The sequence below is a fragment of the Poeciliopsis prolifica genome, unplaced genomic scaffold, assembly GCF_027474105.1.
Source record: "Poeciliopsis prolifica strain line A6 unplaced genomic scaffold, Auburn_PproV2 SCAFFOLD009, whole genome shotgun sequence".
Classification (NCBI taxonomy): domain Eukaryota; kingdom Metazoa; phylum Chordata; class Actinopteri; order Cyprinodontiformes; family Poeciliidae; genus Poeciliopsis; species Poeciliopsis prolifica.
In genome coordinates, this window is record NW_026562384.1 from 11,693,571 (window position 1) to 11,717,084 (window position 23,514).

The 23,514-nt window shown below is 39.6% G+C and overlaps 1 protein-coding gene across 2 annotated transcripts in view; it reads right to left on the minus strand.

Annotated features, from left to right (window-relative positions):
- LOC129363028 (Kv channel-interacting protein 1) overlaps positions 1-23,003 on the minus strand; it is a 42,937-nt gene extending 19,934 nt beyond the window's left edge. Inside the window, exons 1-2 of one of the 2 annotated variants that reach the window (XM_055034924.1) lie at positions 22,929-23,003; positions 22,430-22,716 (exon numbers count right to left, since the gene is read on the minus strand). In XM_055034924.1, the coding sequence (XP_054890899.1) occupies positions 22,430-22,517 (88 nt within the window). In that variant the 5' untranslated portion in view covers positions 22,518-22,716; positions 22,929-23,003. Of the gene's footprint in view, positions 1-10,973; positions 11,549-22,429; positions 22,717-22,928 lie in introns of those variants that run through there. The other variant, XM_055034926.1, reaches the window with a different exon arrangement.
- Between the last annotated feature and the right edge of the window lie 511 nt (positions 23,004-23,514).

Genomic DNA, 23,514 nt, shown 5'->3' on the forward strand with positions numbered 1-23,514 from the left:
GGGCATGACTTTTAGAGCTCAGTTTAAGTCAGAGGATTTTAGATTAATGGGCAACTCTTTTATATCAGTGTCCAGGAAGTCCTATAGAGCCTGGCATGGACATTCTGGCCGGTCTGCGGATTGGACTTGCTTTGAGAGAATTACACAATCAGGTTGGGATCTAGGGGAGATACCAAACGCTGGGTCAACATCTCTGGCTCTTTTTCATGTTGGTCATGCTGTTCCTGGGCCGTTTCGGCTGTGTGAAGGATGCACTGTCCTGCTGGGGGGAGCATCTGCCATCGGAGAGTTGTGCAGCCATGAATGGGTCTGCAACATTCACATTGAATAGGAAAGATATAAACACCATTATTAAAAAGCAAGATTTTTGAGATTTAGAAAATGGGAAAATTACAATTTCTCAAAAGTTTCCTTCTTCCACAGGACATGCAGTACTGCAAAAATTGTCTTCCTGTTTAATAACAAAACTGTTTTGTTTTCACTTTTTTTAAACAAATATATAGTTCATTCAGCTATTTTTATTATTACTGAGTAAATACAAAATGTAATTTTCAAACAACAATTACATTTATAAAAGGAAAACAGAAATTTTTAATGACATTGCTGTCCAAAGCAATGTCGCCACCTTTTGATTAATCAAATCATCAACTAACAGTGGTAAACCACTTGTTGTCGAAATGCTGAGTTCAATTTCAAAAGCCACAATCATGTGTAATGACTGACAACCCTGTAAAATCAATAAATCAGTTAAACAGAACTAGTCTGGCAACATGAAACATACCAAAACAACCAAAACTCAAACTCCATTTAAGCTGCAAAAACGTCTCAAGGATGATCAGCGAAAGCAGCTCAGTTATGAGCTTCATGTGAATATTAATGCAAATAAGATTTGCAAAAAAAATAAATAAATAAAATAAAGGATCAGCCCGTGTGTCCATGGACCCCCCTCTGGGTTAAATTATTTTGAGATTACCACTTGCCTTTTGGCATACCCTTATGATCCTAAGTAAATTAAAATGACCAACTACAGCTATGATGCAGCATGTAGAGAGGCCTTACTTATGCATATCACAGATCCTGCTTTGTTGACACCAGAGTGTCAACAAAGCAGCTTTGTTGACACCAGAGTGTCAACAAACCACAGTGTGAAAACTCATTTTCTTAAATTACAACACAGCATTGGATTTTAAAAATGTTCTGCATGTTTTCCAGTAAATGATATTCATATAAAGCCTTGCTGTAGCCGGACATTTTAAGATGTGAAACGTTGTGTCCGTAAGCAAACCTTGCAACAAAAACTCAAAACACAGTTTCAAAGTTTCAGATTTCTAAATATTTTTTTACAGATAAAGCACATGTCTGCTTTCACAGCTGAGTTTTCAGTAGCCAGTTTGTAGAGTTTGACACATTGATGTGTTAGTTAAAGCCATCTGTCTATAATAATGTCTTTGCAAATGTAGCAGCTATTCATGACCAGGACACCATCTTTCAGCGATGGAATCGGGAACCAAGTGTCACTGTAATGATCCCATAAAGGGAATTAGTCAGAAAAGATTTGGTTTGGTGAATTAAAAATCTGCAATCTGCTGCTGTGAAAAATGAGCTCATGAGTTCTCGACTTTGTGCACGAGAGAGAGAGAGCCAGAACGGACAACAGTAGGGAGCGATCTTTTCACCCTGCCCACATGCACACATGCTTTCACAAACCCAGAAAAAAGCGCACATATGGTCGCACATACATGTTACACATTCACTGACCGCGGTCAGACAGAACAACCAAGGGTTGAGGACTCTGTGGGGACCCAGCGCTGAAGAGTGTGACCACATCCTGCTACGAAACACAAACACACTCCGCTTCCTTTCTGCTTCCTCTTCCGTTGCTCCCTGTCTGGATTTACCAGCTACCAAAATATTTCTTCGCCACTCGGCTGTGCTCTGTTTCATCTTTAGTCTCAACACATACACACCTCACTCTATCCTGCTTTGAGTCTGCTTTAGGAAAACAACCAGCTCACCTTTATCCCACCATCTCCCCACATAAATCCATGCGCCTGTACTGGAGTAATGTTCCTGTCGCTCCAAACACAGTTCCCTGCTTGTTCCAATCTCAAATCTTCATCTCCTCGTAGAGCCTGACAGGCCCATTTCCACACTCTGACAGAAATGTTTCTCCGTCTAGTAATCATTTCAACGTCTGTCTGCAGAGCACAGAGAAAGAGCGAGAGGTTGGAGTCGGTGAGAATGCTTGTTTTCCTTTTTGTGCTTGTGAGCAGAGTAGTGGGACCGACTTGTCTGGTGTTTTCCTTTACAAGAAAGTGAGTGAATAGCAGCATGCTGTTTTACAAGAACCCCTGTCACACTTTTCAGTCCGGAGATGAGACAACAAAGTAAAGCGCTCTTCCTATATATTCCTCTGATGGTTTCAGAAAACAGCGAAAGGAGATGGAGATGCAAACATGCGTGGCTGTGGATGCTGAAGAAGAGGAAGGATAAAGTACACTGGAAAAAGCTTCCAGCAAGAGATTAGGGTGCAATGAAAGAGAAAGAGAAAGAAGTGGTTCAGAAACGAGAGAGTGGGCGACTGGCTCTGCAAGATGGAAAATGCAGAAGACAGCAAAGTGAGGGTCATGCAAATACACTTCCAGAGAATAGGGTGGAAGAACAAAGAGAAAGAGAAAAAATGAGGGAGTGAACCTGAGAGAAAATTAAACTGTTAAGATTTTGATTAAGATTAAAACACAAGGGGGAACTTTAGCCTGTCAGCTCAATGAAGTGCACCTGAAGATCTACCTGAGCACTAAATGGCTCATTCTTTACTTTCCAAGATTCATCTGAGGAGTTAATTATTCTTCCCAGGGACATAGGACAGTCTCATGTCAACACACAAAACCTCCGCAGTAATTCATCAGGGACAGGATGGCTGACAGGAACTTGTTCATTAGAAAAATCCATACCAATATTTATAGATGCACAGATTACTCCCCACACAGCTGTTTCTCTGTATCAATCCAAGCTTCTTCCCGGCTTCAACTCATATCGATTCATCATTATATAGAGGGGGAAGGGAATGAATAAAAAGGGCTGAAGAAGAGTTGTATAAATAAATAAAAAGCAGAAGACGAAAAGAATGGAATACAGACAGGCTCTGAATTATAAAAATGGCTTAATTTTGCATGTGAGGGAAAAAAAGGATAAAGTTTTTAAAGGAGAGCGCGATTAAATTGGGGAATAAATGGACTGAGAACGAAATGGCCAGGAAAGATGTCCTTCCTCATGTTAATAGGATTCAAATTTTTAGTGTTACTTATACAGAACTGTAGTGATTGGCACAGTCTTCATGTGAAAATAAAACAGCAACAGGTAGATGATCAAATCACATTTTCACATTCAAGATGAACAAAATAACGGCCTGACAGACACCTGAGCTGAGGGAATTACAGTACCTTCAGATCCACTGCTATGAATTAAAGTTCATCTCTCCAGAAAAACCTTCATGTATCAAAATGTGGCACGAGTGACCCTTTGGCTTTGCGTGAGCAGCTTTTTACAAAGTTAATGTTATATAAAGTAAATGTAATGTACATCTGATCAGCTCAAACAATGAAAAAAAAAAAGAGAAGTTGAAGAGCACTGAGCTTCAAACATTTGCCTCTCGAAAGAGAAGAGCTGTGATGGATGGATCAGGCAAGAGGCAGGAAGGACGAGCATACGATAAAATATTTAATAAAAAAAAAAGAATAAACTCAAGGTTGTCACAGACAGAAAATAAGACTAGGAGAAAACATGGAAACTACAGGGGTTTGAAGTGCTGCTGAAGTATTTGGAGGAGGGATTCTGGTGAGCCTCAGTAAATGATCTGAAACTGGGGAAGATTAACTCCACTGAGGCAATGAAACAATTGTTTTAGCACAAAAAAGATCTGTCATGATCACTAATCTGAAGCTGCTACTGGATAAAGAAATAAAACAAAAATTCAGCAACACCCAAAAGACTTTCTAGGCAAATAAATACTCAGACTCAAGGCTAAATCGGGGATCATGACACGCAGAGTGGAGAATATTTCAAGAAGTTCTGGGTAGAAACTGAAGCAGTAAAACTGTGAATAGTTATGCTGCATTCAGTTTACCTCTGAATTCAGGACCTGGGTTTGGAAATGACATTAAAAACCATCAATCAAAATTGAGTTTCCTATTTGGCTGATATGTAACACGGGTGGGTGAAACTGGCAGCTGAATCATTTAGTTATCCAAAAATAAGTCCGTCTCTGCAATCACCAGATGGAACGATGTTCTTCTAATCCCATTTAGAGTCACTTTCTCGAACATTTTTATGAAGGCATGGACAGTGGTGCAGAGAGCAGGACTCAAAGTCCTGGGTTAAAATCCTGGCCTGGCAGAAAAAGTTACAATGGTGAGACAGTAAACATACATGAAAAAGTTTATGTAACAGAGAGCATCAATGAAAAAGTTTCATGATGTCGACGATTGTGTAAATGAGCCATTTATGTGGATTTCACAAGATTAGATAAACTGGTTATTTGGTCTTTGGTAATAGTGATTATGATCTTGTAAAGAATACTTTGCCGGGTGATCTGTTAAATCTGAAATGGCGCTCGTGAAGTGATGATACTGGATTACTCAATTTCTTTTTGTCCATTATTGCAAAGAAAATGTTTGTCTTTTCTTCTGTGGACTCAGATCAATAGATTCCATTTTTATGTTGTGCACGTTTGGCTGAGAGACTCAGTTGAAATGTCGGAGACGACAATGATAGATGTTCTCTACTTCCCGTGTTTCCTTCAAGATCTAGGAACCTGTTTTGCTGTGTCTGCTCACATCGACTCAGTCTTTCATTCATATTGTGCAGCCAGTCAGTCACAAAAACAAAAAGGCAGATTTGTCAAACAAATGGTCCCCAGCAAGAGCTTTTAAGTGACATAAAAAAGAAATAAAATCAAAGGTCAGTCTTTGACGTCACTTAAAAGATATTTATTACCGTTGTTGTATCAGGCAAGCCTGATTTAATTTGTTTGCTGCTTCTGTTTTAAATGCATTTCAGTTCATTTTAATCGGAAACAATTTGTTTAGCATGACATTGTTAATGCTCACAATAGTTGCATTTGTACAAGCTGCAGCACTAAGTTTGCTGCAGCGCAGCATGCAAACTGAACCATGTAGTCAGAGCTTATCTGTATTCATCAGCAGCACGTCGCTCATTGGCCTCAGGCCTCACACTGAATTGAAGATGTCTTTAGAAAAACCAAACAAAAAACATTACGAAAATAATATATTTTTCATGGATTCAGCATTTTGACTTTTTTCTTGGATGAAAAACCTGAATGTGGGTTTAATTTGTTACACTCAGACATCAAAAGCTGGCAGACAATCCTGAAAAAAAAAAATCTACACGATGAGCTGCAGAGTGTGAAAATAAATATGAGATTCTGAGGTTGTTTCCAAATCTCCTCTTTGGAAGCTTATGTACATGCTCCTGGCACAGGATTAACCAAGCACCCGTTTCATGTCAGCAATTTCCTGATAAAGCTCTTTTGCTGTCCTAATTGGCCATTTTTGTGGACATTTTTTGATGTGGAGGTTAGAGAGAGGGGTGAAAACAGGGGAGCTTAATAAAAGAAACTCGTTCTTCTCTGTTCAGTCCTTTAACCCTGCAGCAGCAGGAAGTACTGCACCAAATGTTTCTAAGAGAACAGAAAGAAACCCACTTCTTTATTTTTTTAACATATTCTGCCAAAACCAAGCAAAAAGTTTTTCGCATCACTAAAACTTCAAACGGTCGGCTTGATCACAGAGTTGGCCGAGTGTGAGCCGACACTCAGCGGAGCAAAAAGATTTGAAGATTTGAGGGCAGAAGAGACAAAAACGGCAAAGGCAGGGGGGAAAAAAATACACCACAAACGGAAGACGAGAACTTAAAAGGAGCAACTTTCAAAAGGCAAAATAAAATAAATTAAATGATGTGAAAGCGAGAAAAAAGGAAAAGGAAAAAAGACTCGATAGAGTGTAAGGGAGCAGAGAAACGAAAGAAGAGGCAGAACTAAAAAGAGCACAAAAAATAAAAAAACAGGGAGATAAATGTGCCTGCAAGGTCCAGGTTTTGTAGTTTATAACCACTGGGAAATATTTCATAGGTCCAGAGCAGTTTGGGCAGGAATTGAGAATAAATTTCCTGTTTTTGCCGCAGGTGAAGAAAGACACATACTGACAAATGCCTTACTGCCAACCAGAGCCCCCATGAGCTGGGAGGCCAGTGGCTTATCACTCAGTCTAGCTGCCTTTACCGCTAAAAATATATGTAGGTCACATCATCCATTTAGCTTCATTTAGTAACTGACACAGAAAAACACTGGACAACTTTTGATGCAGTTTAGCAACTGTCTTTTGTTCAGTTTGGCCGATTTGTCACTTCAAATCGATCTGAATGGGATTGTAACTGGACTGCATTTATCTACAGTGTGAAACGGCTCGCCAGCAACAGAGTTTCACTTTAAGCACAAAGATGATGAACAAAGGAGAATAAAAGCCTCCAAGAAAACACAGCAGAGCTCTTGCTACTGCCTTCCCTTGTCTGTGAAGTCTGCCTGCTTGTTTTTTCTCTTGGTGTTTGGCTTTAACAGCAGAGATGCTGAGAAGGAAGTTTTAAGAACATTCAAAACATTGCATATTATGCATGACGTCACGGCTTTCTATGCTTCCGATTGGTTATTTCCCAGCATCCCAGTTAAATGGCGATACACCATTGGTTGAATTTTAAAGCACAAATTGAGAAGACCTCGTTTTTTGTGTGACATGATTGCAAAAATCAAAATAAATCAACGAGAATGGCAGGAATAGAATTGTGGATCTCCACATGTTCATTCTTGGAAATAATTTTACTCGTCCGTTCTGTTTAAAAATGTCTAAAGCAAATTGTTTAAATAGTAATTGAATCCAATTTTAAGCAACTAAAAAAAATCTATTTTGCTTTATTCTGGAATTTAGCAAATAGGAAGAGTTTAGTCTGATTTAATATTAGTCAATATCTGGTTTCAACTGCATATCAGAAAACAGTAAACAAAACATGAAAATTTGTTGCTGTTTTGATTATGATTTTGTGTTTGATGTGTTAGTATTATCACACAAGATTTCTTCCAGAAAACTCATTTTACTGCTCAAACGCATTCCTCACCATGAAAGTGCTGGTTTCCACCAGGATTATTTAAAATGGTGTCTCTGCTAACCCAGAAGTGTCTCAGCTGCTCTGCCATCATCTCGAAAGAGCAGGATGAAGTTTCATCTGGCTGCCATTCCCTGCGAATCGTGCCGTAACTTTAATAAATCTGTGATCCTCACTGGCTGTGCAACAACAAGCACCAGGCAATACGAGTAGATTCTCCCGTTTTTATCTTCCCTGTTCTAAAAACATGAGCAAGTCTGCTGTGAATTAGTTCTCCAGGCCATAGAAAATAGATGTGAGAACATAAGAAATGTGGGAATTGCATGAGAGTATTTTCACTGTCATGCAGAATTTTCACACATGTAATCATCAAAGGGAGCCGTAGCTCTCGCATCTGCAACCGCACAAGATTACACTGAGAGCCACATCATTTTGTTGTCCTCAGAGGGCTCACAGGAGGCTTTTATATTCACATCAGCTTCATCTACAAACACAGGATTAAATAAGAGCTTTATCTAAGTAATTATCTGTGGCTTTTTGACACCAGATCCAGTAAGTTTACCTCAGGGATCAGTGAATCCACAGCGTCTGTCAGGTTGAGTTTTTTTTTATTTTTTTTATTAAACTCTTAATGAAAACAACCGAAAGCCTTTAATACGCAACAGTGCACTTGATACCATCAACAATTATGCTTGTCTTAATTTGTTGTTTCTAATGACAACACCAATCAAAATGGTGTTATGGCTTTTTTAAACAAGTACATAAGATTAAATTATCAGTTGGATCACAGATAAAAACGAAGTAACAAACTTTAGTGTCAATTAGCCAATCAATACCTAATTGCCAACAAAAAACTGAGGAAAGTGAGTTAGAAAAGGCTTAAGTCTGACTTTGATACCTAATCTTAACCTCATGAAGTGGAAATGGGAGATGCAGAGACAATAATTGAAAGCCATTTAAAAGAGAAAATAGAAAAGCCATATTTGAATATTTCATTATGCTAAATCAGGTACCCTAGAGTTAAGATCTGACTCTCTCAAAGCTTCCTTATTTTTAAATTAGAAAATAAAATTGTCAACCTTAATCAAGCTTTCTTCCATCAAGAAGAAACTTTATAATGTAAAGTATGGGATTCAGATAAGGCCATCGAGGTCTTAAACTCCTTTTCTTTTGAAATACAAAAAGACACAAAAGAACTTGCTTCGACTAAATCAGTAAATCCAACTCCATCCCTAATGACAGACAGCTGGTCAAAAGTGAAATAAAATTATTAAATATGTAAAACAAGTGTTTTCCTCAGCGTTACTCTTCATTAGAGCAAGTCATCAGTTCTTGATTTTGTCGAGTCATGTGGCATGGAAAGGCAGGGAGGAAAAATTCTTAAAAATAGTTTTCCTTTAAAGTTCTGACACCTCAGCAAGTTAACTTTGAGTCCTTCTCGGCTGGCCGTTCCCTCAGGTTGGGCGGCGATCAAGGGTGGCCCAACCTTCCCTGCCAAACGAATCCTGCCCTGCTTTCATTAGGCAACTTTTTGCACAGTAGCAGATGGTGAACACACATTCTCTGACGCACACACACACTGGCCCCTGAGAAGCAATCTCGCCTCCTCTCTCAAATTTCCTCAATTTTTCACCCCCACTTTTTCTCATCTGTCTCCTCCTCTTCATCCCGAAGCTGTGAAAACTTCAAAAGTTGCAGATATTTTTAGGTTCCGCTAATTGAAAGTGGAAGAGTTTCGACGAAACATTTTAAGTGAAACAAAAAGGCAACTTTCGTGACATGTCGGCATCTTTAGGCAATGTCATCTACTTTGACCTCTCAAAACTTGGTATGACAAATAATTGACTGGAAAATCAAATATTTAAAAACTTTACCAGTTTTTCACAAAGCAAAAACAAATAAACATGATATGTTAGGCTACAAAGACACAATTTCTAACAGAACTTTTACATTTTTGGAAAGTACTAAACAATGTTTTTGCAACATATGTACCCAGTTCAGCAAGTTTTATTTAGTCAAAAATAGAAATCTCAGTGGTCGGATGCAGAGAACACATTTTATCTGTTCTTTTTGTCATGTTCGGCCAAAATGGAGCGGACACCCAAACGTGTTCAGAATCACTGACAGAGAAAACGAAACATCAGAAACAAAAATACGTGTCCACTCCACTGAACCCCAATGAAAACCAAATATTGATTTCTGAACTTTTCCTGAGTTAAAACATTAGTATTGCTGTTTCTAAATGAATATGAACTTGTTTTCTTTGCATTATTTTAGGTCTGAAAACACTGCACCTTTTCATTATTTTGACCATTTCTCATTTTCTGCAAATAAATACTAAATCTTTGCTTGGAATTTTGGTGACATATTGTCAATAGTTCGTACAATAAAATCATAATGTTCATTTTACTGAAACATATGAAAGGTAAAATAAAAGAAACTGATCATTTCGAAATGGTCTCTCCATTTTGTCCAGAGCTGTATGTGGAGGATGGCGTACGCTGATGAAGACGGCTTGTTATTTACAGTCATTGATCTAACAAAAAGATTTGAAAAAAGCTAAGAAAAGTGACATTATAAAAGGTGATTGTTTTTTGTTTTTTTTGTTTTTTGCAGAAAGGACTTTTTCAAATGTGTGTCTGGTTGAAGCAAAAAAGAGCATCTGTTTCCAGATAGGGTTTATCAGGGTGATTCACCGAAACCCGGCACTGATGATACATTTTGGTGTTAAAAGGTTAAAAATGAGACTTAAGGATCTGCACAGCACACATCTGACGTATCTGCTGAAAGCTGCCGCCACGCAGGTCAGGATAAAACAACCCACGCAGGATGCTATATATGCCAAGCATTTACTCGGTCTCTGGAGAGTTTCTACAGCTGTTTGCTTTGAAGGCAGCTGTGAAACAGAAAATACGAACTTAAGGCATTTCTCTGTTGGACTTTTCTGAAAATTCAAAACATTCAAAAACATGGAGACGCCTCCATGTTTTTGTTTTTTATCTTAGTATATGCAGTCTTTTCCACAGGATTTCATAAAGGTCGGTTCTCTAAATAAACATTGTAGTTATTGAATTCTCCATGTTTTCAATAATCTCATTTTTTGTTGTTGTTTACACTCAGCTTGTTGGAAGAACCTAAGTGGTAAACACAAAAGGCTTAAAGTCAACAAATACATGGCAAACCACGTTCAAAGGCAAACACGCAAAACCCACAGCTGTCACGTGTTACACAGATAATTCAGGATCCTTATAGACAAATTTGTGTAATTTTTGTAAAGCTGCTCAGGCATAGGTATGCAAAAGAGCAGAAGCAAGCATGTGTGAAGTGTCAGCAGCTGCCGAACAGCAGCGGGACAGACAGGAAGAGGGCTGGTATGAAAGCAGCCGGGCAAATGCCATCACCTATTATGGACAAAACCAATGGCACGGCCACACACACACACACCCCCACACACACACACACACACACACACACACACACACACACACACACACACACACACACACACACACACACACACACACATCCCCCCCCCCCACACACACACGCATATACGCACACACACACTAATGTTCGCAAATCCACAGTTCAAACAGCAGACAGGTGGCCTGAAGACTAAATCTATGAGCTACATGATTATTCTCCCAACTTGTACGATATTCATGTTGCCGAGGGCAAACATACAGATTGGCTTCACAAAGACAAAACATGAAATCTGCATGCATGTGCACATGTCAAGCAAAAACACGTCTCCATTCACCCGTTTTAAAACACGAACGCTTACCTTTGTGATAGCTCACCTGCTTGGACTGCAGGGAGAAGGTTCCCATCACCAGACCCATGTTGACTTCTTAGCGTAGTAAAGGCGTGTGTGAGCGTGTGTGTACGACGTAATTAAGGTGTGTTAGTGAGCGCGCACCCGGCAGGTGTGTGTCATCTGTGATTAAGTGAGTCCGTCAGTCGGCTGTATGTGTGGAAGTACAGATGTCACTTCTCATGCTGCCTCACACCCACACAGCTCGGCTGCTTTTGCTCGAGGGTGTGTGAGTGAAAAAGAGAAAGAGAGTGTGTGTGTGTGTGTGTGTGAATGAAATGAGCGGCAGACACGCACTCTGAAGCTACCTTTGTCTGCACAGTCACTGGAGCTGCCTTTCTCTCATGCCTCTGGTCTCTTACTCCTGACAGACTCTCCCTCTCAGAGTAAACCCCTCTTCACCCAGAAACCAGACTGTCATTCTTCCAGCTCCTCCGCGCCTCTTTATGTGTTTGTTCCTCCCTGCCTGCCTGCTCCCCTCCTTCTCTCCTGTTCATCTCAGCCGCTCTGTCTCTGTCTGTCTGGTGGGGAACGAGGGGCTGCACACTGTTGCACGGGGGGGGAAGACGGAGACAGATTGAGGGGAGGGGAAGGGAAAGGAGGGCAAAACTGAGGGGAGAACAAAAGAAAGGGGGAATGAGAAAATGACAATGGAGAAAGAGGAGATGGGGAGCAGGGTGGGAGGGTTGAAGATGAAGCAAAGAGATGGACAGAGATGAGGAGAGCAATAGGTGAAAAGAGATAAAGGAGAGCCAGACGGATCTGTCCCCCTTTGTTATTCAGCGGGCAGACTGACTGTGGAGAGCGTACGTGCAGCTTTATCTCTCCATGCGCGGCTCTGACAGGTGGGGTGAACGTGTGATTACCCCACCAGAGGACAGGGCACCAGCAACATCCCTCTGATGCTGACATGCTGCTGCCGCCGCCGCCGCCGCTGCTGCTGCTCACATGCAAGCGTCTGCATCCACACTTTGCGTCAGACATGCTCCGACTGTTAAGTCTCAATATATGAGGCTTCTCTTATTTCCCTTCTCCGTTACACAGAGCAGATTTGTCATGACCCTGTCAGAAAATGTGTGAGAAGTACGCGGTTGTGAGAGAGCATGTTTAAAATTAAGAATCGTTTTCATCATCAAACCAGCATCAGGTGATGATGACTAAAAAAAAAGAAATAACTAACTCATATACAGTGTGATTGTAATTTTTCATACCCTGAGGAAATTTCTGATTTTTGCAGAAAATGTAATGATTACAAAACAACTTTTCACTGGTATAGTATGTTCCCGATAACATGCATGATAACAAGGTTTCATGGTTTTGGATGAACCACTTAATTTTCCATTGGTGGATAAAAAGCTTAGTTTCTGTAAATGTGTACAAATGAAATTTCATTGTTTGCACATGCAGACTTTCCTGAGGGTCAGCAACACAGGAATTGAAAAGTGATCAACTTTTGTCGCTGCTGACGCTACCGTGTTCTGTATGTTGTGTTCACCCAGAGTGAAGGAAACTTTCGCCTTTCACTGTCATTCGTTGCTTCTTGAGCCCGTACAACAGACTGAGACTGTTTCTCCAGGTTGGTCTTGTCTAGTGGTCAGGGTCTATCCTTTAGATCAGACCCTATTTACAGGTTTGAAGAAGTTCATGAAATGTAATTTTTTTGGGAACAACCAAAGAATTTCTAGACGGGTGTAGAAAAGAGAGTAAAAAAATATCTTCTGTTCTAATCACTTTTCCAAGAACAGAACAGCAATTCTTGAACTAAACTCTATGAAAACTCCAATGTTTGGTGCCTGTATGAATTAAAAATAAGCTGCCGCCACAAGAGAAAATTGAATAATTCATTACTAGCTTAGAAAAAAATAACTACTCTCAGATCTGAGGATGTGAGAGTAAAATATATCAAAATACATCAGGGTAAGTTAAACCTTGAGCCAAGAGATTCGAGCTGACAATTTTGACAGTAAAAGAGCTGCTGCAACCCTGACATGTTCAACTGCAGATTATTCAGTCCAATAAGCTCCTGATGCCGTTTTATTTGGAGACAGTTCGCTGCTCTGGTGGACATTAGAAAATTATTTTTGATAAGCAGACGAAGTTCAATTGTTCAGTCAATCAGACGTTTTCAATTGTTGTGTCTGACTCTTGTCTGTGAGTCATAAAACAGAAAATACAAATGCATCAACATCAGCATATTTTAGTTATTGTCACAACATAAAAAGGGGCAACCATTGAAAATATGTAATAGCTTTTCAGGTTGTTTGTTTGAAAAAAATCCTCGTCAGTGACTTTCAGAGTAAAGACTTCAAAAACCTGCAACCGCGGCGCAGGACCATAAGGCTTGTGAGACAAACTGTATCGGTCAGCGTTTGACCTCCGTGTCCCAGCATGCTCGATCGGCTGCAACCCGTGATCTGATAAAAACTGAGAGTGAGCACTAAGCGTGAATGCACACTGAGAAAACGGCAATTTAAAAGGTGGAGCTTCTAACAACGCCACGATAAGAGACATAATATACACAATTTAACCGCTCATACAAACAAAACGTTACGTTTTAAACTCATTTATCACTTTGCTGCCTCTAGTGAGTATTGGCATACTTCCAGCTCTCCTTCAAGCAGTCACTACCAAACACAGTTTGGTGTGAATTACTTGCCAACACCCAGTTAGAATCTAATCCAATTCACTGATCCCGGTTCAGGACCCAAATCCAGTTAAATCACAGTGGGTGGTTTCAAACATTCGGTGCTAAGCCGCGCCTTTTAGAGCCAGGTATTCCCACACACAAAAACAGATTAGCACTCCAACACAATGGAGGAACGAAGCTCTTCAACAACACAATCCTCCTCACATTTACTCTCCTGTCAGTTGTGCTTAACCTCGTCCTCCTCCCCTGCTGCTGGGGTTACTAAGCTGAACTGATCATATTGATGGCACTGCTTGTTGACATTCTTCTCATGGCCGTGGTTAACGAAAACAATTTACAACTAAGACATCGATGAGCTTGGCCCAACGCCATCGAAGCCAATGCTAAAGCTATTAGGCCATAGTTTTGAATGTCCATGACTGCAGGGTAGAAGGTTTGAAATGGAAAAAACACAGAAAGATGTAAATAGATCCTAAAAAGACAGAAATGCAGATCATTTTTCAGACAAAAGTACGACAGCATGTTCTAATTGTAACACGTACATTGCAGCCTTATTTCGCACTTACCACGGGTGCTTACACATTTAACAACATGCGCGGACATCCGTGGTAACAGGGAGAAAGAATGGCAAGACGTAAACTGAATAAAAAAATTAATCTTTGAATACACACCAGCAGTGATGCAAAGCTTTTCTGATTAAACAGAGAGTCAGTCTGAAAAGACGAGATAAGAGAACGCAATGTGTTGTAACGACAACGCTTAGCTTCAGTGGTGGCGTTATGCACACATCTATCAGCAGAAAGGCAGCCTCTTTTCCTGATCAAACAATTTCAAAAATTGAACTGAACAAAAGCCCAGAAAGTCAAAAAAATAGTCAGATCTTTTGGCTTTTGATCGCTGTAAAATTGACAGATTACAAATACAGACTTTCAGAAAACACTGAACAGACCAGAGACAGAGAATAACCATAGAATAGAATAGAATAGAATAGAATAGAATAGAATAGAATAGAATAGAATAGAATAGAATAGAGTGGAGCTGCTATCAGCTCAGACTCAGTCAAGACTTTAACTGTATTTTGACTCTAATTTGTTTGAAGCAAATTATTTTGTTGTTCTGGAGCAACATTGGCAGCAGGACAAAGATTCATGCCCTGCTGTTTGAAAACATAACTAATTAAATTATATTTTTCTACCTAAAGCCTTTCTTGAATTATTTTTCTTTCTTTTTCTTTTGTACATGACATAAGTTAATTATGCTCCTGACATATAATGTGTGACACATAAATACTTTACCCACAGCCTCTCGTATACAGTACAACAACATGCTGAGTTTTGCTAGATGTAGTAGTGGGGAAAATTGAGCTTTCAATAAAGTCATTTTTGACCTTAAGTCGTTTTGTTGCACTTAATGGAAAAAATATGTTCCTGTTTTTCTACAAATATGCGATGATAAATATTAGTCAAACTGTTCACCAGACTGCAGACCTGAAAGAGCATAAAATACTACATGTCTTTGCAAATCACAGAGCCATTTTTGCTCTCACAACAGCTGAATTAAATTAGTTACATGACCATTTCAAAAAAAGGAAAATTTGTTTTAATTTTCAAAGAGTGGATGCATCTCCACTCCAACAAAACCTGAATCAAAATACTGAATTACCTTCTTGGCATGTCAGCAAGTTTTGACAAGACTTGTTTATTAACAATTTATTTGCTTCAGGGATGTTGGGGCTGGAATTCATCCAGAAGCTACAGGACAGAGTTACTGACCACTGATCTAGAGTTACTGCTTGGCTTGTACTTTTTCAAAATTGATAGACATGTGTCTTATTATCAGTGCAAAATTTCTTCCCCTTATTTCCATCTATAAATGTACTATTCCAACTTGAATTCATACAGTGAATGACAAAATCTTTTAATCAACAAAATAGTCACAGTATAAATGGCAAAGCAATATTTAGGTCTTTCAGTTTATTAACTGTCTTTTGGCTCAGTGTTTGCTAAAATCATTTCTAATGCTGATCTATAATTAAAGATTTTTTTTGCTTTGTCCTTTACACGAGTGAGTGTGAATTAGATCACTAATTATCACAGCCGTTCTTTTCATTTTTAAGAGGTCCAGCTGTTTAAAGTCAGTAAATGCGCCAGCAACAAGTTGAAGACTTCAGGATTAACTGCAGCCATAAAATAGTTGCATAAAATCGATTCAGAATTCAAACTTATGCAAACATAACGAACCAAAAAAATTGCCTTGTGTTTGAAAAATGACTTTATGGTGTAACATGTTTGAACCGGCAGCATTAATAGAATCATATTGCGTAACTGCTTTGTGAACTGCTGTGAAATGGGGTTCATCACATCATCCAGGGTGCTGTGAATCACACTGAGTGCCAGCCAGCGTTTCTTTTCATCATTTATTCACCATCGCACCGCAGACCTTTTACAGGCTTGGGATGGCAGTGTGGGAGAATAAATGGAGGCAGAAAGAAAGAAAGAAAAAAGATGGGTTTTGGCTGTCAAGTTGAAAGATAAAAAGCATTTCTCTGCAGAGACAGAAGGTGTGTTGACAAGCACAGAAAGGGATGAACAGGCATTGAATAATAAAATGGCTGGTTAGTTGCTGTCTGGTCTTGTTAGAAGAAAGCTGGATAAGGTCTGTCACGGCCTTCTAGATAAGAAGGTGATGAGACTGAAAGCAGGAAAAACGGTCAACAGTGAGAAGAGGGCAAACACACTGATGATGTGATGGCCGAATTGTGAAGAGTAGAGAGCTGAGAGTAAAAACAGACATCAGAGGTGAAAGGTGAGCTGGGATAGAAGGAGAGAGAAAGGATGTAGCCGGTCTCAAACGTCTGAATTATCACAACTAACAGAGCGTTTTGCTCCAGACCATCCCTGTCCGACATGAGAGTGAGAATACACTGCAGATCAGTTTCCCTCGCACAATAGTCGACATGCAGCAAGAGAACAAGCAGAGCCAGAATAATTTGATCTGTTTTCTCCTTGTATCGTTTTGTTTTCAGCGTCATCATCTCTCGTGGAATAACTTCCACTAAATTACAGCACACAAATTATTACCTCCTTCACATCAAGCGGACGGCAAGCTCCACTTGATCAGTCCGCAAGATTCTGTCACTATTCCATGTGTTCAACATATTTAGACACATGGACAATTCAAAGTCAAACTCAAAAAATGATGCCCAAAGTAATAAATACAGTGTTTGTTTGTTGTTGTTTTTTGTTTGTTTGTTGTTTTTTTTACATCTGTTGAAGTTGATTTAAACAAAGCTGAATTTATTTCTGCATCACATGCCAATCTAAAGGAAGCTGAACACATGAACACTTGCTGCTCTTTTCTGCATCATGACTCAAAGCAAGATGCAAAGTTTTTACAAATGAGATTTACTGTTGTATTTGCAGGTTGAGTTTCTTTCTGTGACAATAGGCTTCTCAAGGCAACAACAGCTGTTACTCTTTTTGATCCCACAATAAATTTGATAAATTCGCTGCTGCAAGCTGCTTAAAACCTGTGTTGCCTGCCAGGATATAAGAAATAGAACCAAGGAGGTATCTTAATTCTGCACAAAAATGGTGTATTTTGCAACATTTTTCAAATTGCCTTCAATGTACATTTTTTAAATTTACTTATTATTTACATATTTGTTAAAATATAACTGGAGAAATACACTACTCAGTTAGAAACAACCAATCAGAGCCAGGAGGAGGGTCTTGGGTTGTCAATCACGCTGATGCTCAACCTGCTTCCCTTGATGTTAAGGCTAATAGGCATGACCACGATGATGGCGGATAAATGGTTTTCCTGGAACTCAAAGTTGTTTCTCTGCCATTAGGACATTGAGCAGCATTGATTGAAGATGCTCCTCCTGGCTCTGATTGGTTGTTTTTGACCAGGAGTGCAGCATTTCTTCAACATTTCAACAGTAGCTCAGAGAGACGCTGGAGGACCTCCACCTTTTGAGATTAAATGTCCCCTATTATCCCACGGTGACAGTTCAACACATGGAAATGCCATATTTTTGGAAAAATTTTTTACATAAAGCAGGTTCAAGCTGAAGATAAAACCTGTGTTAGATTTTCAAACAAAGAACAATTTTATTTGTTGTTCTTGTTTTATAGATGAATCCCTTTTATTATGTTATCCTGTTGCCATTTCTCATCACAGCCAGAGAAAACATGACAAACCTGATTGTTTAGTTCTTGAAAAGTGGAGTTTGCTTGTTTCTTAACTGCAGCACATTTTTCCCTGTACACAGATTTATGACTTATTGCTTTGGTGGGTAGAAAGAAGGCCTCTCATCCCCAGCGAATCTTTATCCGTATGAATTTTTATGTGCAGCATTTTTGCATTAAACATGTCCTGCCCCCTCCCATATCGCCCGCCCCACTGTGGCACACTGACAGTAACATGACAGCATTTTGCCAAGGAGAGCACGCACACAAAGAGAAGTGAAACACTGAGCAAACCACACACACACCCAGTTCAGATTGTGTGTGCACAGATATTTAAATATGCTCACTCACATGATTAAAAAAGAGGCAATCATGTGCACAGACTTTGTTCCACTTTGCTTGTCTTTCGCTCCGTCTCTTCTCTGAATACAAGCATATCCCCTCCTGACTCAAAGCAGGATGGAGACCTTCAAGCGAATATCTGATGGAAAATGAAGCTGTTGAATATTTTATTAAGCGCTTATAGGGGACACAGTAGGTCTGAGTGGCTGCACAAAATGACAAGTGGATCCTAAAAATCTGCCTCGCTGTCTGTCATTCATCAGCCATCAGGGGATGAGCTGCCTCGTCAGCCAGCGCTCTGAGACTCTGAATATTTAAAGCTCCATTTGCTTAAGATGACTCTTTTTGCTCTTATTTGTTCTGACAACGTGGGAATGTGTGGTTACAGTGTTTTAATTGGGAGACGGAAGCTACACTATGGCGCCCTCTGCTGTTCACAGAACAAAAATGTGATGGAATAGCAACAGAACAGGGAGAGTTTATGAAACAAAAACTGACATAAATTGGTTATGAATAAATACAGTAGTTTAAAAAGGCAAACAACTACGAAGCTAATTGTAGGACAAGTTATTATTTATACTATTATTTATTCCTCCTGAGGTGTTAAACATACAATAAGAATTATTAACATTGTTGAGACAAAAAAAAAAAAAAAAACACCAGAATGTATTCTATCCCAGCAGGATGAAAAATTAAGAGAGAAGAAAAAATTTATTGTAAATACAACTTTAAAAACTGAACAGTTTATGCAAAGAAGTGGATAGAAGTTTACTTGCACTAAGTTTATGATCTTCTGAATCCATTTGAGATGTTAGTGGGGATTCTTCTCAAATGTTCATCTGTATTTTGCTTTTCTTAGTTCTTTAGTGATGACAGACTTTCTTTCGAAATTCCCTGCACACTTCTCATATTAGATACGTTTTTTATTTTTGCTTTAATTTAGTCAAAGCTACCACGAGAGGTCAGTGTTGCTCTATTGAAAGACAAATCATGGAAAACACAAAAAAACCTTTTTCATTTGTTTCTAAAGATATGCAGTTGGAATCATATATTTGCATCTGGTGTATCACAGAAAGCCTTCATTTCATTTTAAATGAGACTAAATATTTCCTGTTTTGGATTAAGTGAGGATTGCAAAACTGATATGCCTTTAAACAATTTGGAATAGGCCAGATGATTTTATAGTGAGTAGAAACTTATCTCCACAGTGTCTGAGTTCAGTGGAGACACGCATGTGAATGAATTCAAGGCAACAGCTCAAACACAGAGCTTGGGAAAATGTAGAGAAATCAGAAAAAATATCAGGAAAAAAATGTGTTACAGAAAGTGCTCTCTTTATGTAACAATTTTCAGATTCTTGAAAGTAATATGTTCTTCTGTTCAAACGATGATGCACTAATAAAAAAAAGCATAGGGTTGTCCAGTCAACCGAAGGGGTCTGTCTCCCTGAGATGAACAAGGAGTAATATGCATCATCTCCAGGACCAAAGTGAAAGACTTTTTTTTTTTGTGAGTCTTTCTATTATCTTCTGAAGCTGATTAGTTTAAGGCTACTTAAAGAAAAGATGCCGTTATTTCAAAAGTAACTGTTTTTAAAGTTGAAAATACACTCAAGGTCAAAAATCTTGAATCTTGGCCTCAATGAGCCACACTGAATATGGAAAAAACAAATGGATAAACATTCCCAGCTGTGAAGTCTGAAATTACCACCATCATGATGTTGGAGTGTTTTGCTGCAGGAAGGACTGGTGCACTTCACAAAACAGAGAAACGCTCAAACCTAAGCACAAATGGATCTTATAAATATGGACAATGGCCTTACACTTGATATAAATCATAAGGCAAAGCCAGTTACATGAATTAAGGACAACAAAGTTGATATTTTGGAATAGCCGTCAGTCCCAGAGAAAGCTTGAAAGGTAAACACAGAGATTATGTCTTTTTCTGCAGTGTATGCAGATCAGTTTCCTGAAGTTCAAGGCTAATGCTAGCATGTTTGATCTCGTTTGATATGACTTGATAATTCATATTTCTGGTGAAAGCCAGTGAACAAAAAATAGAAAATGTTCTCCTTCTTTTTCATGAACTTATCACTTTGGTTTGAGCGTTGGGAAACGTCATGTCTCTTGTCTGGTTCTCTTCCACACGTACAACCGCCTGGGGATACATGAGTGCAGCGCACAGAGCAGGTCTTATCTCACAGACAGACTGGAAGATGAAGCAGCAGACACAGCCTCTCTTTGAATAACAATAATACTGTGAAAAGTTCTGAGGTAGCAAGGAAAGATCAACAAAACAAATTTACACAGCTTTGCAGAAACATCCATATAAACTTTGGCTGAACAAAATCCAGGTGCAAATGCTGCAGGATGACTCTGTGGGTCTGACAAACAAAGTCACAGACGGTTTGTATCAAAAAGTAGTGTGGATAAAATTTTGCTCATGGGAACTGTTTTTCTTTTTTTTTTTTTTTTGGAGATGCAATCAATTTAGAAGTTTGCATGGGGAGTTTGACTGACAAACAAACAAGATTCATACAAATCTGAAACTTCCTCTCTTTCCTATAGCATTTGGCAAAGGTTTTTAAAAAAATTCAGAATGGCTGGTCTTTCATAGTGGATTCAGTAGTGAACGTTTGACCTTTTCCAGTTTTCATCAGAAACACAAGATTAAACATCATTAGGAAAGAAAAACAGCAAAAGCCAAACGAGACCACTCTTGTGGTTAATAAATGTCCGGTCTCTGGATCCAACATGATCTGAAACGAACCAAAAATAGAGCCAAGCACTCATCAACAAGTTAGCTAATAGTACATATAAACAAATTCATTTGTGAAAAATTAAACTGAAAGTGAATTGTTTCTCCAACCCTTGTGAAACATTCTTAACAAAAGGGAACAAAGCAACAATAACAGCAATAAGCAAGAATACCAAAAAATGCAGAAACCCTAAAACACAAATCAGTAATGTCTCTTTAAGGAGCATGTTATGGGCGCAGCAGTGTGTACCTTTGACTCTATGACCAGTGTCACTAATCAGATACAGTTTCTGCCAGAGGTTTGAAGAAGACCAGATGTGGACCAACGCTTGTGTGGGTGTGTGTGTGTGTGTGTGTGTGTGTGTGTGTGTGTGTGTGGGGAGGGGTGTGTGTGTGTGTGTGTGTATGTGTGTGGGGGGGTGTGTGTGTGTGTGGGGGGTGTGTGTGTGTGTGTGTGTGGGGGTGTGTGTGTGTAAGTGTGTGTGTGCTGTTTAGCAGAGGCAGATCTCTTGCTCCTGCAGTCCTTTTCCTTATCGTTTACGTGGGTGTTTTATTGTCTGCGCATTCATCCCGGGTGTCTTTTCAGCACACAGTTGCACGCATACCCAGCAGGTTTGTTGAAGATTTTTACCCTGCATGTATTTTTATTTTCAGTTGTTTTTCTTTTTCATAAAAAAAGAAGACTGTTTTAATATCTCTGTGATTCCTTTGAGGAGTAATTTGTTATGTAACCAAAGGCTGAGCAGCGGCTCCTTCGTGATGTTATGTGTGTGAGACCTCGAGGGCAATTCTTCCCTCTGTGGCTGCATACTTGAGCCATCCAAGACCATGGGAGTGAGAGAGTGCATGAACATCTAAGTATGTCAAACTGCATGTGTGCATCCGACTGACTTCTTTGATGTTTCCCACCCCTCCAGACAAAATGCCAAAAGGTTCAAAGGGCATTATCCTGCATCTGAGAGTGTGTGCAGTTTTACTTTCCACGCTTTGGAATTTTTAAATCCCAGCTTAAGATTTGAATGTTGCACAAAAACAAACCCACCCTCACAAGATAACAATTAATGCGCCGCAATATTAAAACTCCCTTTCTTCCCCTCAGCGTTATGTGTTTGCAGCTCCATTTCTCCAACACCCCGGCACATTTTATTACCGACATCTATCACAAGAGGACAATCACACGCGTACGCTCTCCGCTCTGTATCAACCACATCTTTCCTCTCTATTAGCTCCCCACTCCCTCCATCTCTGTCTCCTTCGCTTCAGCCCTCTGGAGAGGGCAGAGCAGAGCAAGGTCGACTTCAGATGGAGGGAAATCGAGGAAAGAGTTTTATGAGCTGAAGATGAAAGATAAAGTTGTCGCAACTTTAACTTCTTTGCTTGGAAACACATCAGAGTTTATTTGCAGGTTTCTCTGTTACTCTGTTTTGTCTCTCACCTCATTAAAAACACTTTTTTTTTTTTTTACATGTGCACTTGGACAAAATACAACATATTTTGGCATACCTTTGATGAGAGTCCCAGTGACCAGTTTGTGAAGAGTCGAGGCAAATTTGACGAGTCCCTGTTTGCAGCGTTTGGCGCACCCCGTCATCCTGTCTGACCCGGGACACAGCTGGCTGAGCAGGGCCAGAGTAGGACAGGGGTCTCCAGGTGCAACACCGACAGCTGCAGCAGCACTTCCAGATCAAAGCCCGTTCAGCTTCCCCGTGGTGCAGTTTACGAATCCAACGCTGGGGATGAAGGCAGAGGAAGTCCGCTCCTCTCACCGAGCTGCCATTCCCCCTGCGAGGCTGGAGGGGAGAAAAAGAAACCATGATCTCCTGCTGCGTTTCCCCCGCATCTCCTCCCCCGCTCCTCCTCTGTCATCTCCAGCCCACCTTCCTAATGTGTCCAAATTATAAAAATGCCTGCTCAGGAGCAAAATGTGTGGAGGGAAGAACAAAGATGAGAGAGGCAGGGTTAAAAGAAATCATTTCAGTTTGAAATATAAAAATGCTCTTACTGTCCAAGACCCTGTAAAAACTTCCTCTTATTCTGCAGCCAGCCGGTTGGAACGAAGTAATGAAGCAATTTTCTGAACTCTTCGTGGTTTGCACTCTCGTCTTCCTGCTGCTCCTCCTCCTTACTTCCCTCCTGCTCATCAAATTTACTTTTACTTAAGAGGGGAATCAATCCACTTTCAGCACCAGTGACGGTGGACAGCTCCCACACTGAGCTCCATCTCCACAGGCAGACGCACACACACTGAGACCAAACACTCCTACTACCACCTTATTAATCCTAACGTCCAATTTGTTCATCAATGAATAGACATATCTGTAATATCATCTCATATTACAGATGTTAAATTATATTTTCTTTGTATGATTTTAATAGGTTGAGGTAAAACATAATGAGACAATGATACATGATATTGTTTTCTTTTATATGCAGATATAAAACTGAATTCAAAGTTCTTTTTAAAAATGTCAAAATAGTTATTTTTTTTAAAGGGGCAGTATTACGTGTTTTCCAGCCACTTCGTGTCATTTTATAGCACAATCAAGTAATTATGTCACTTTCAGTTGTCATAAAAATGCTTTACATAT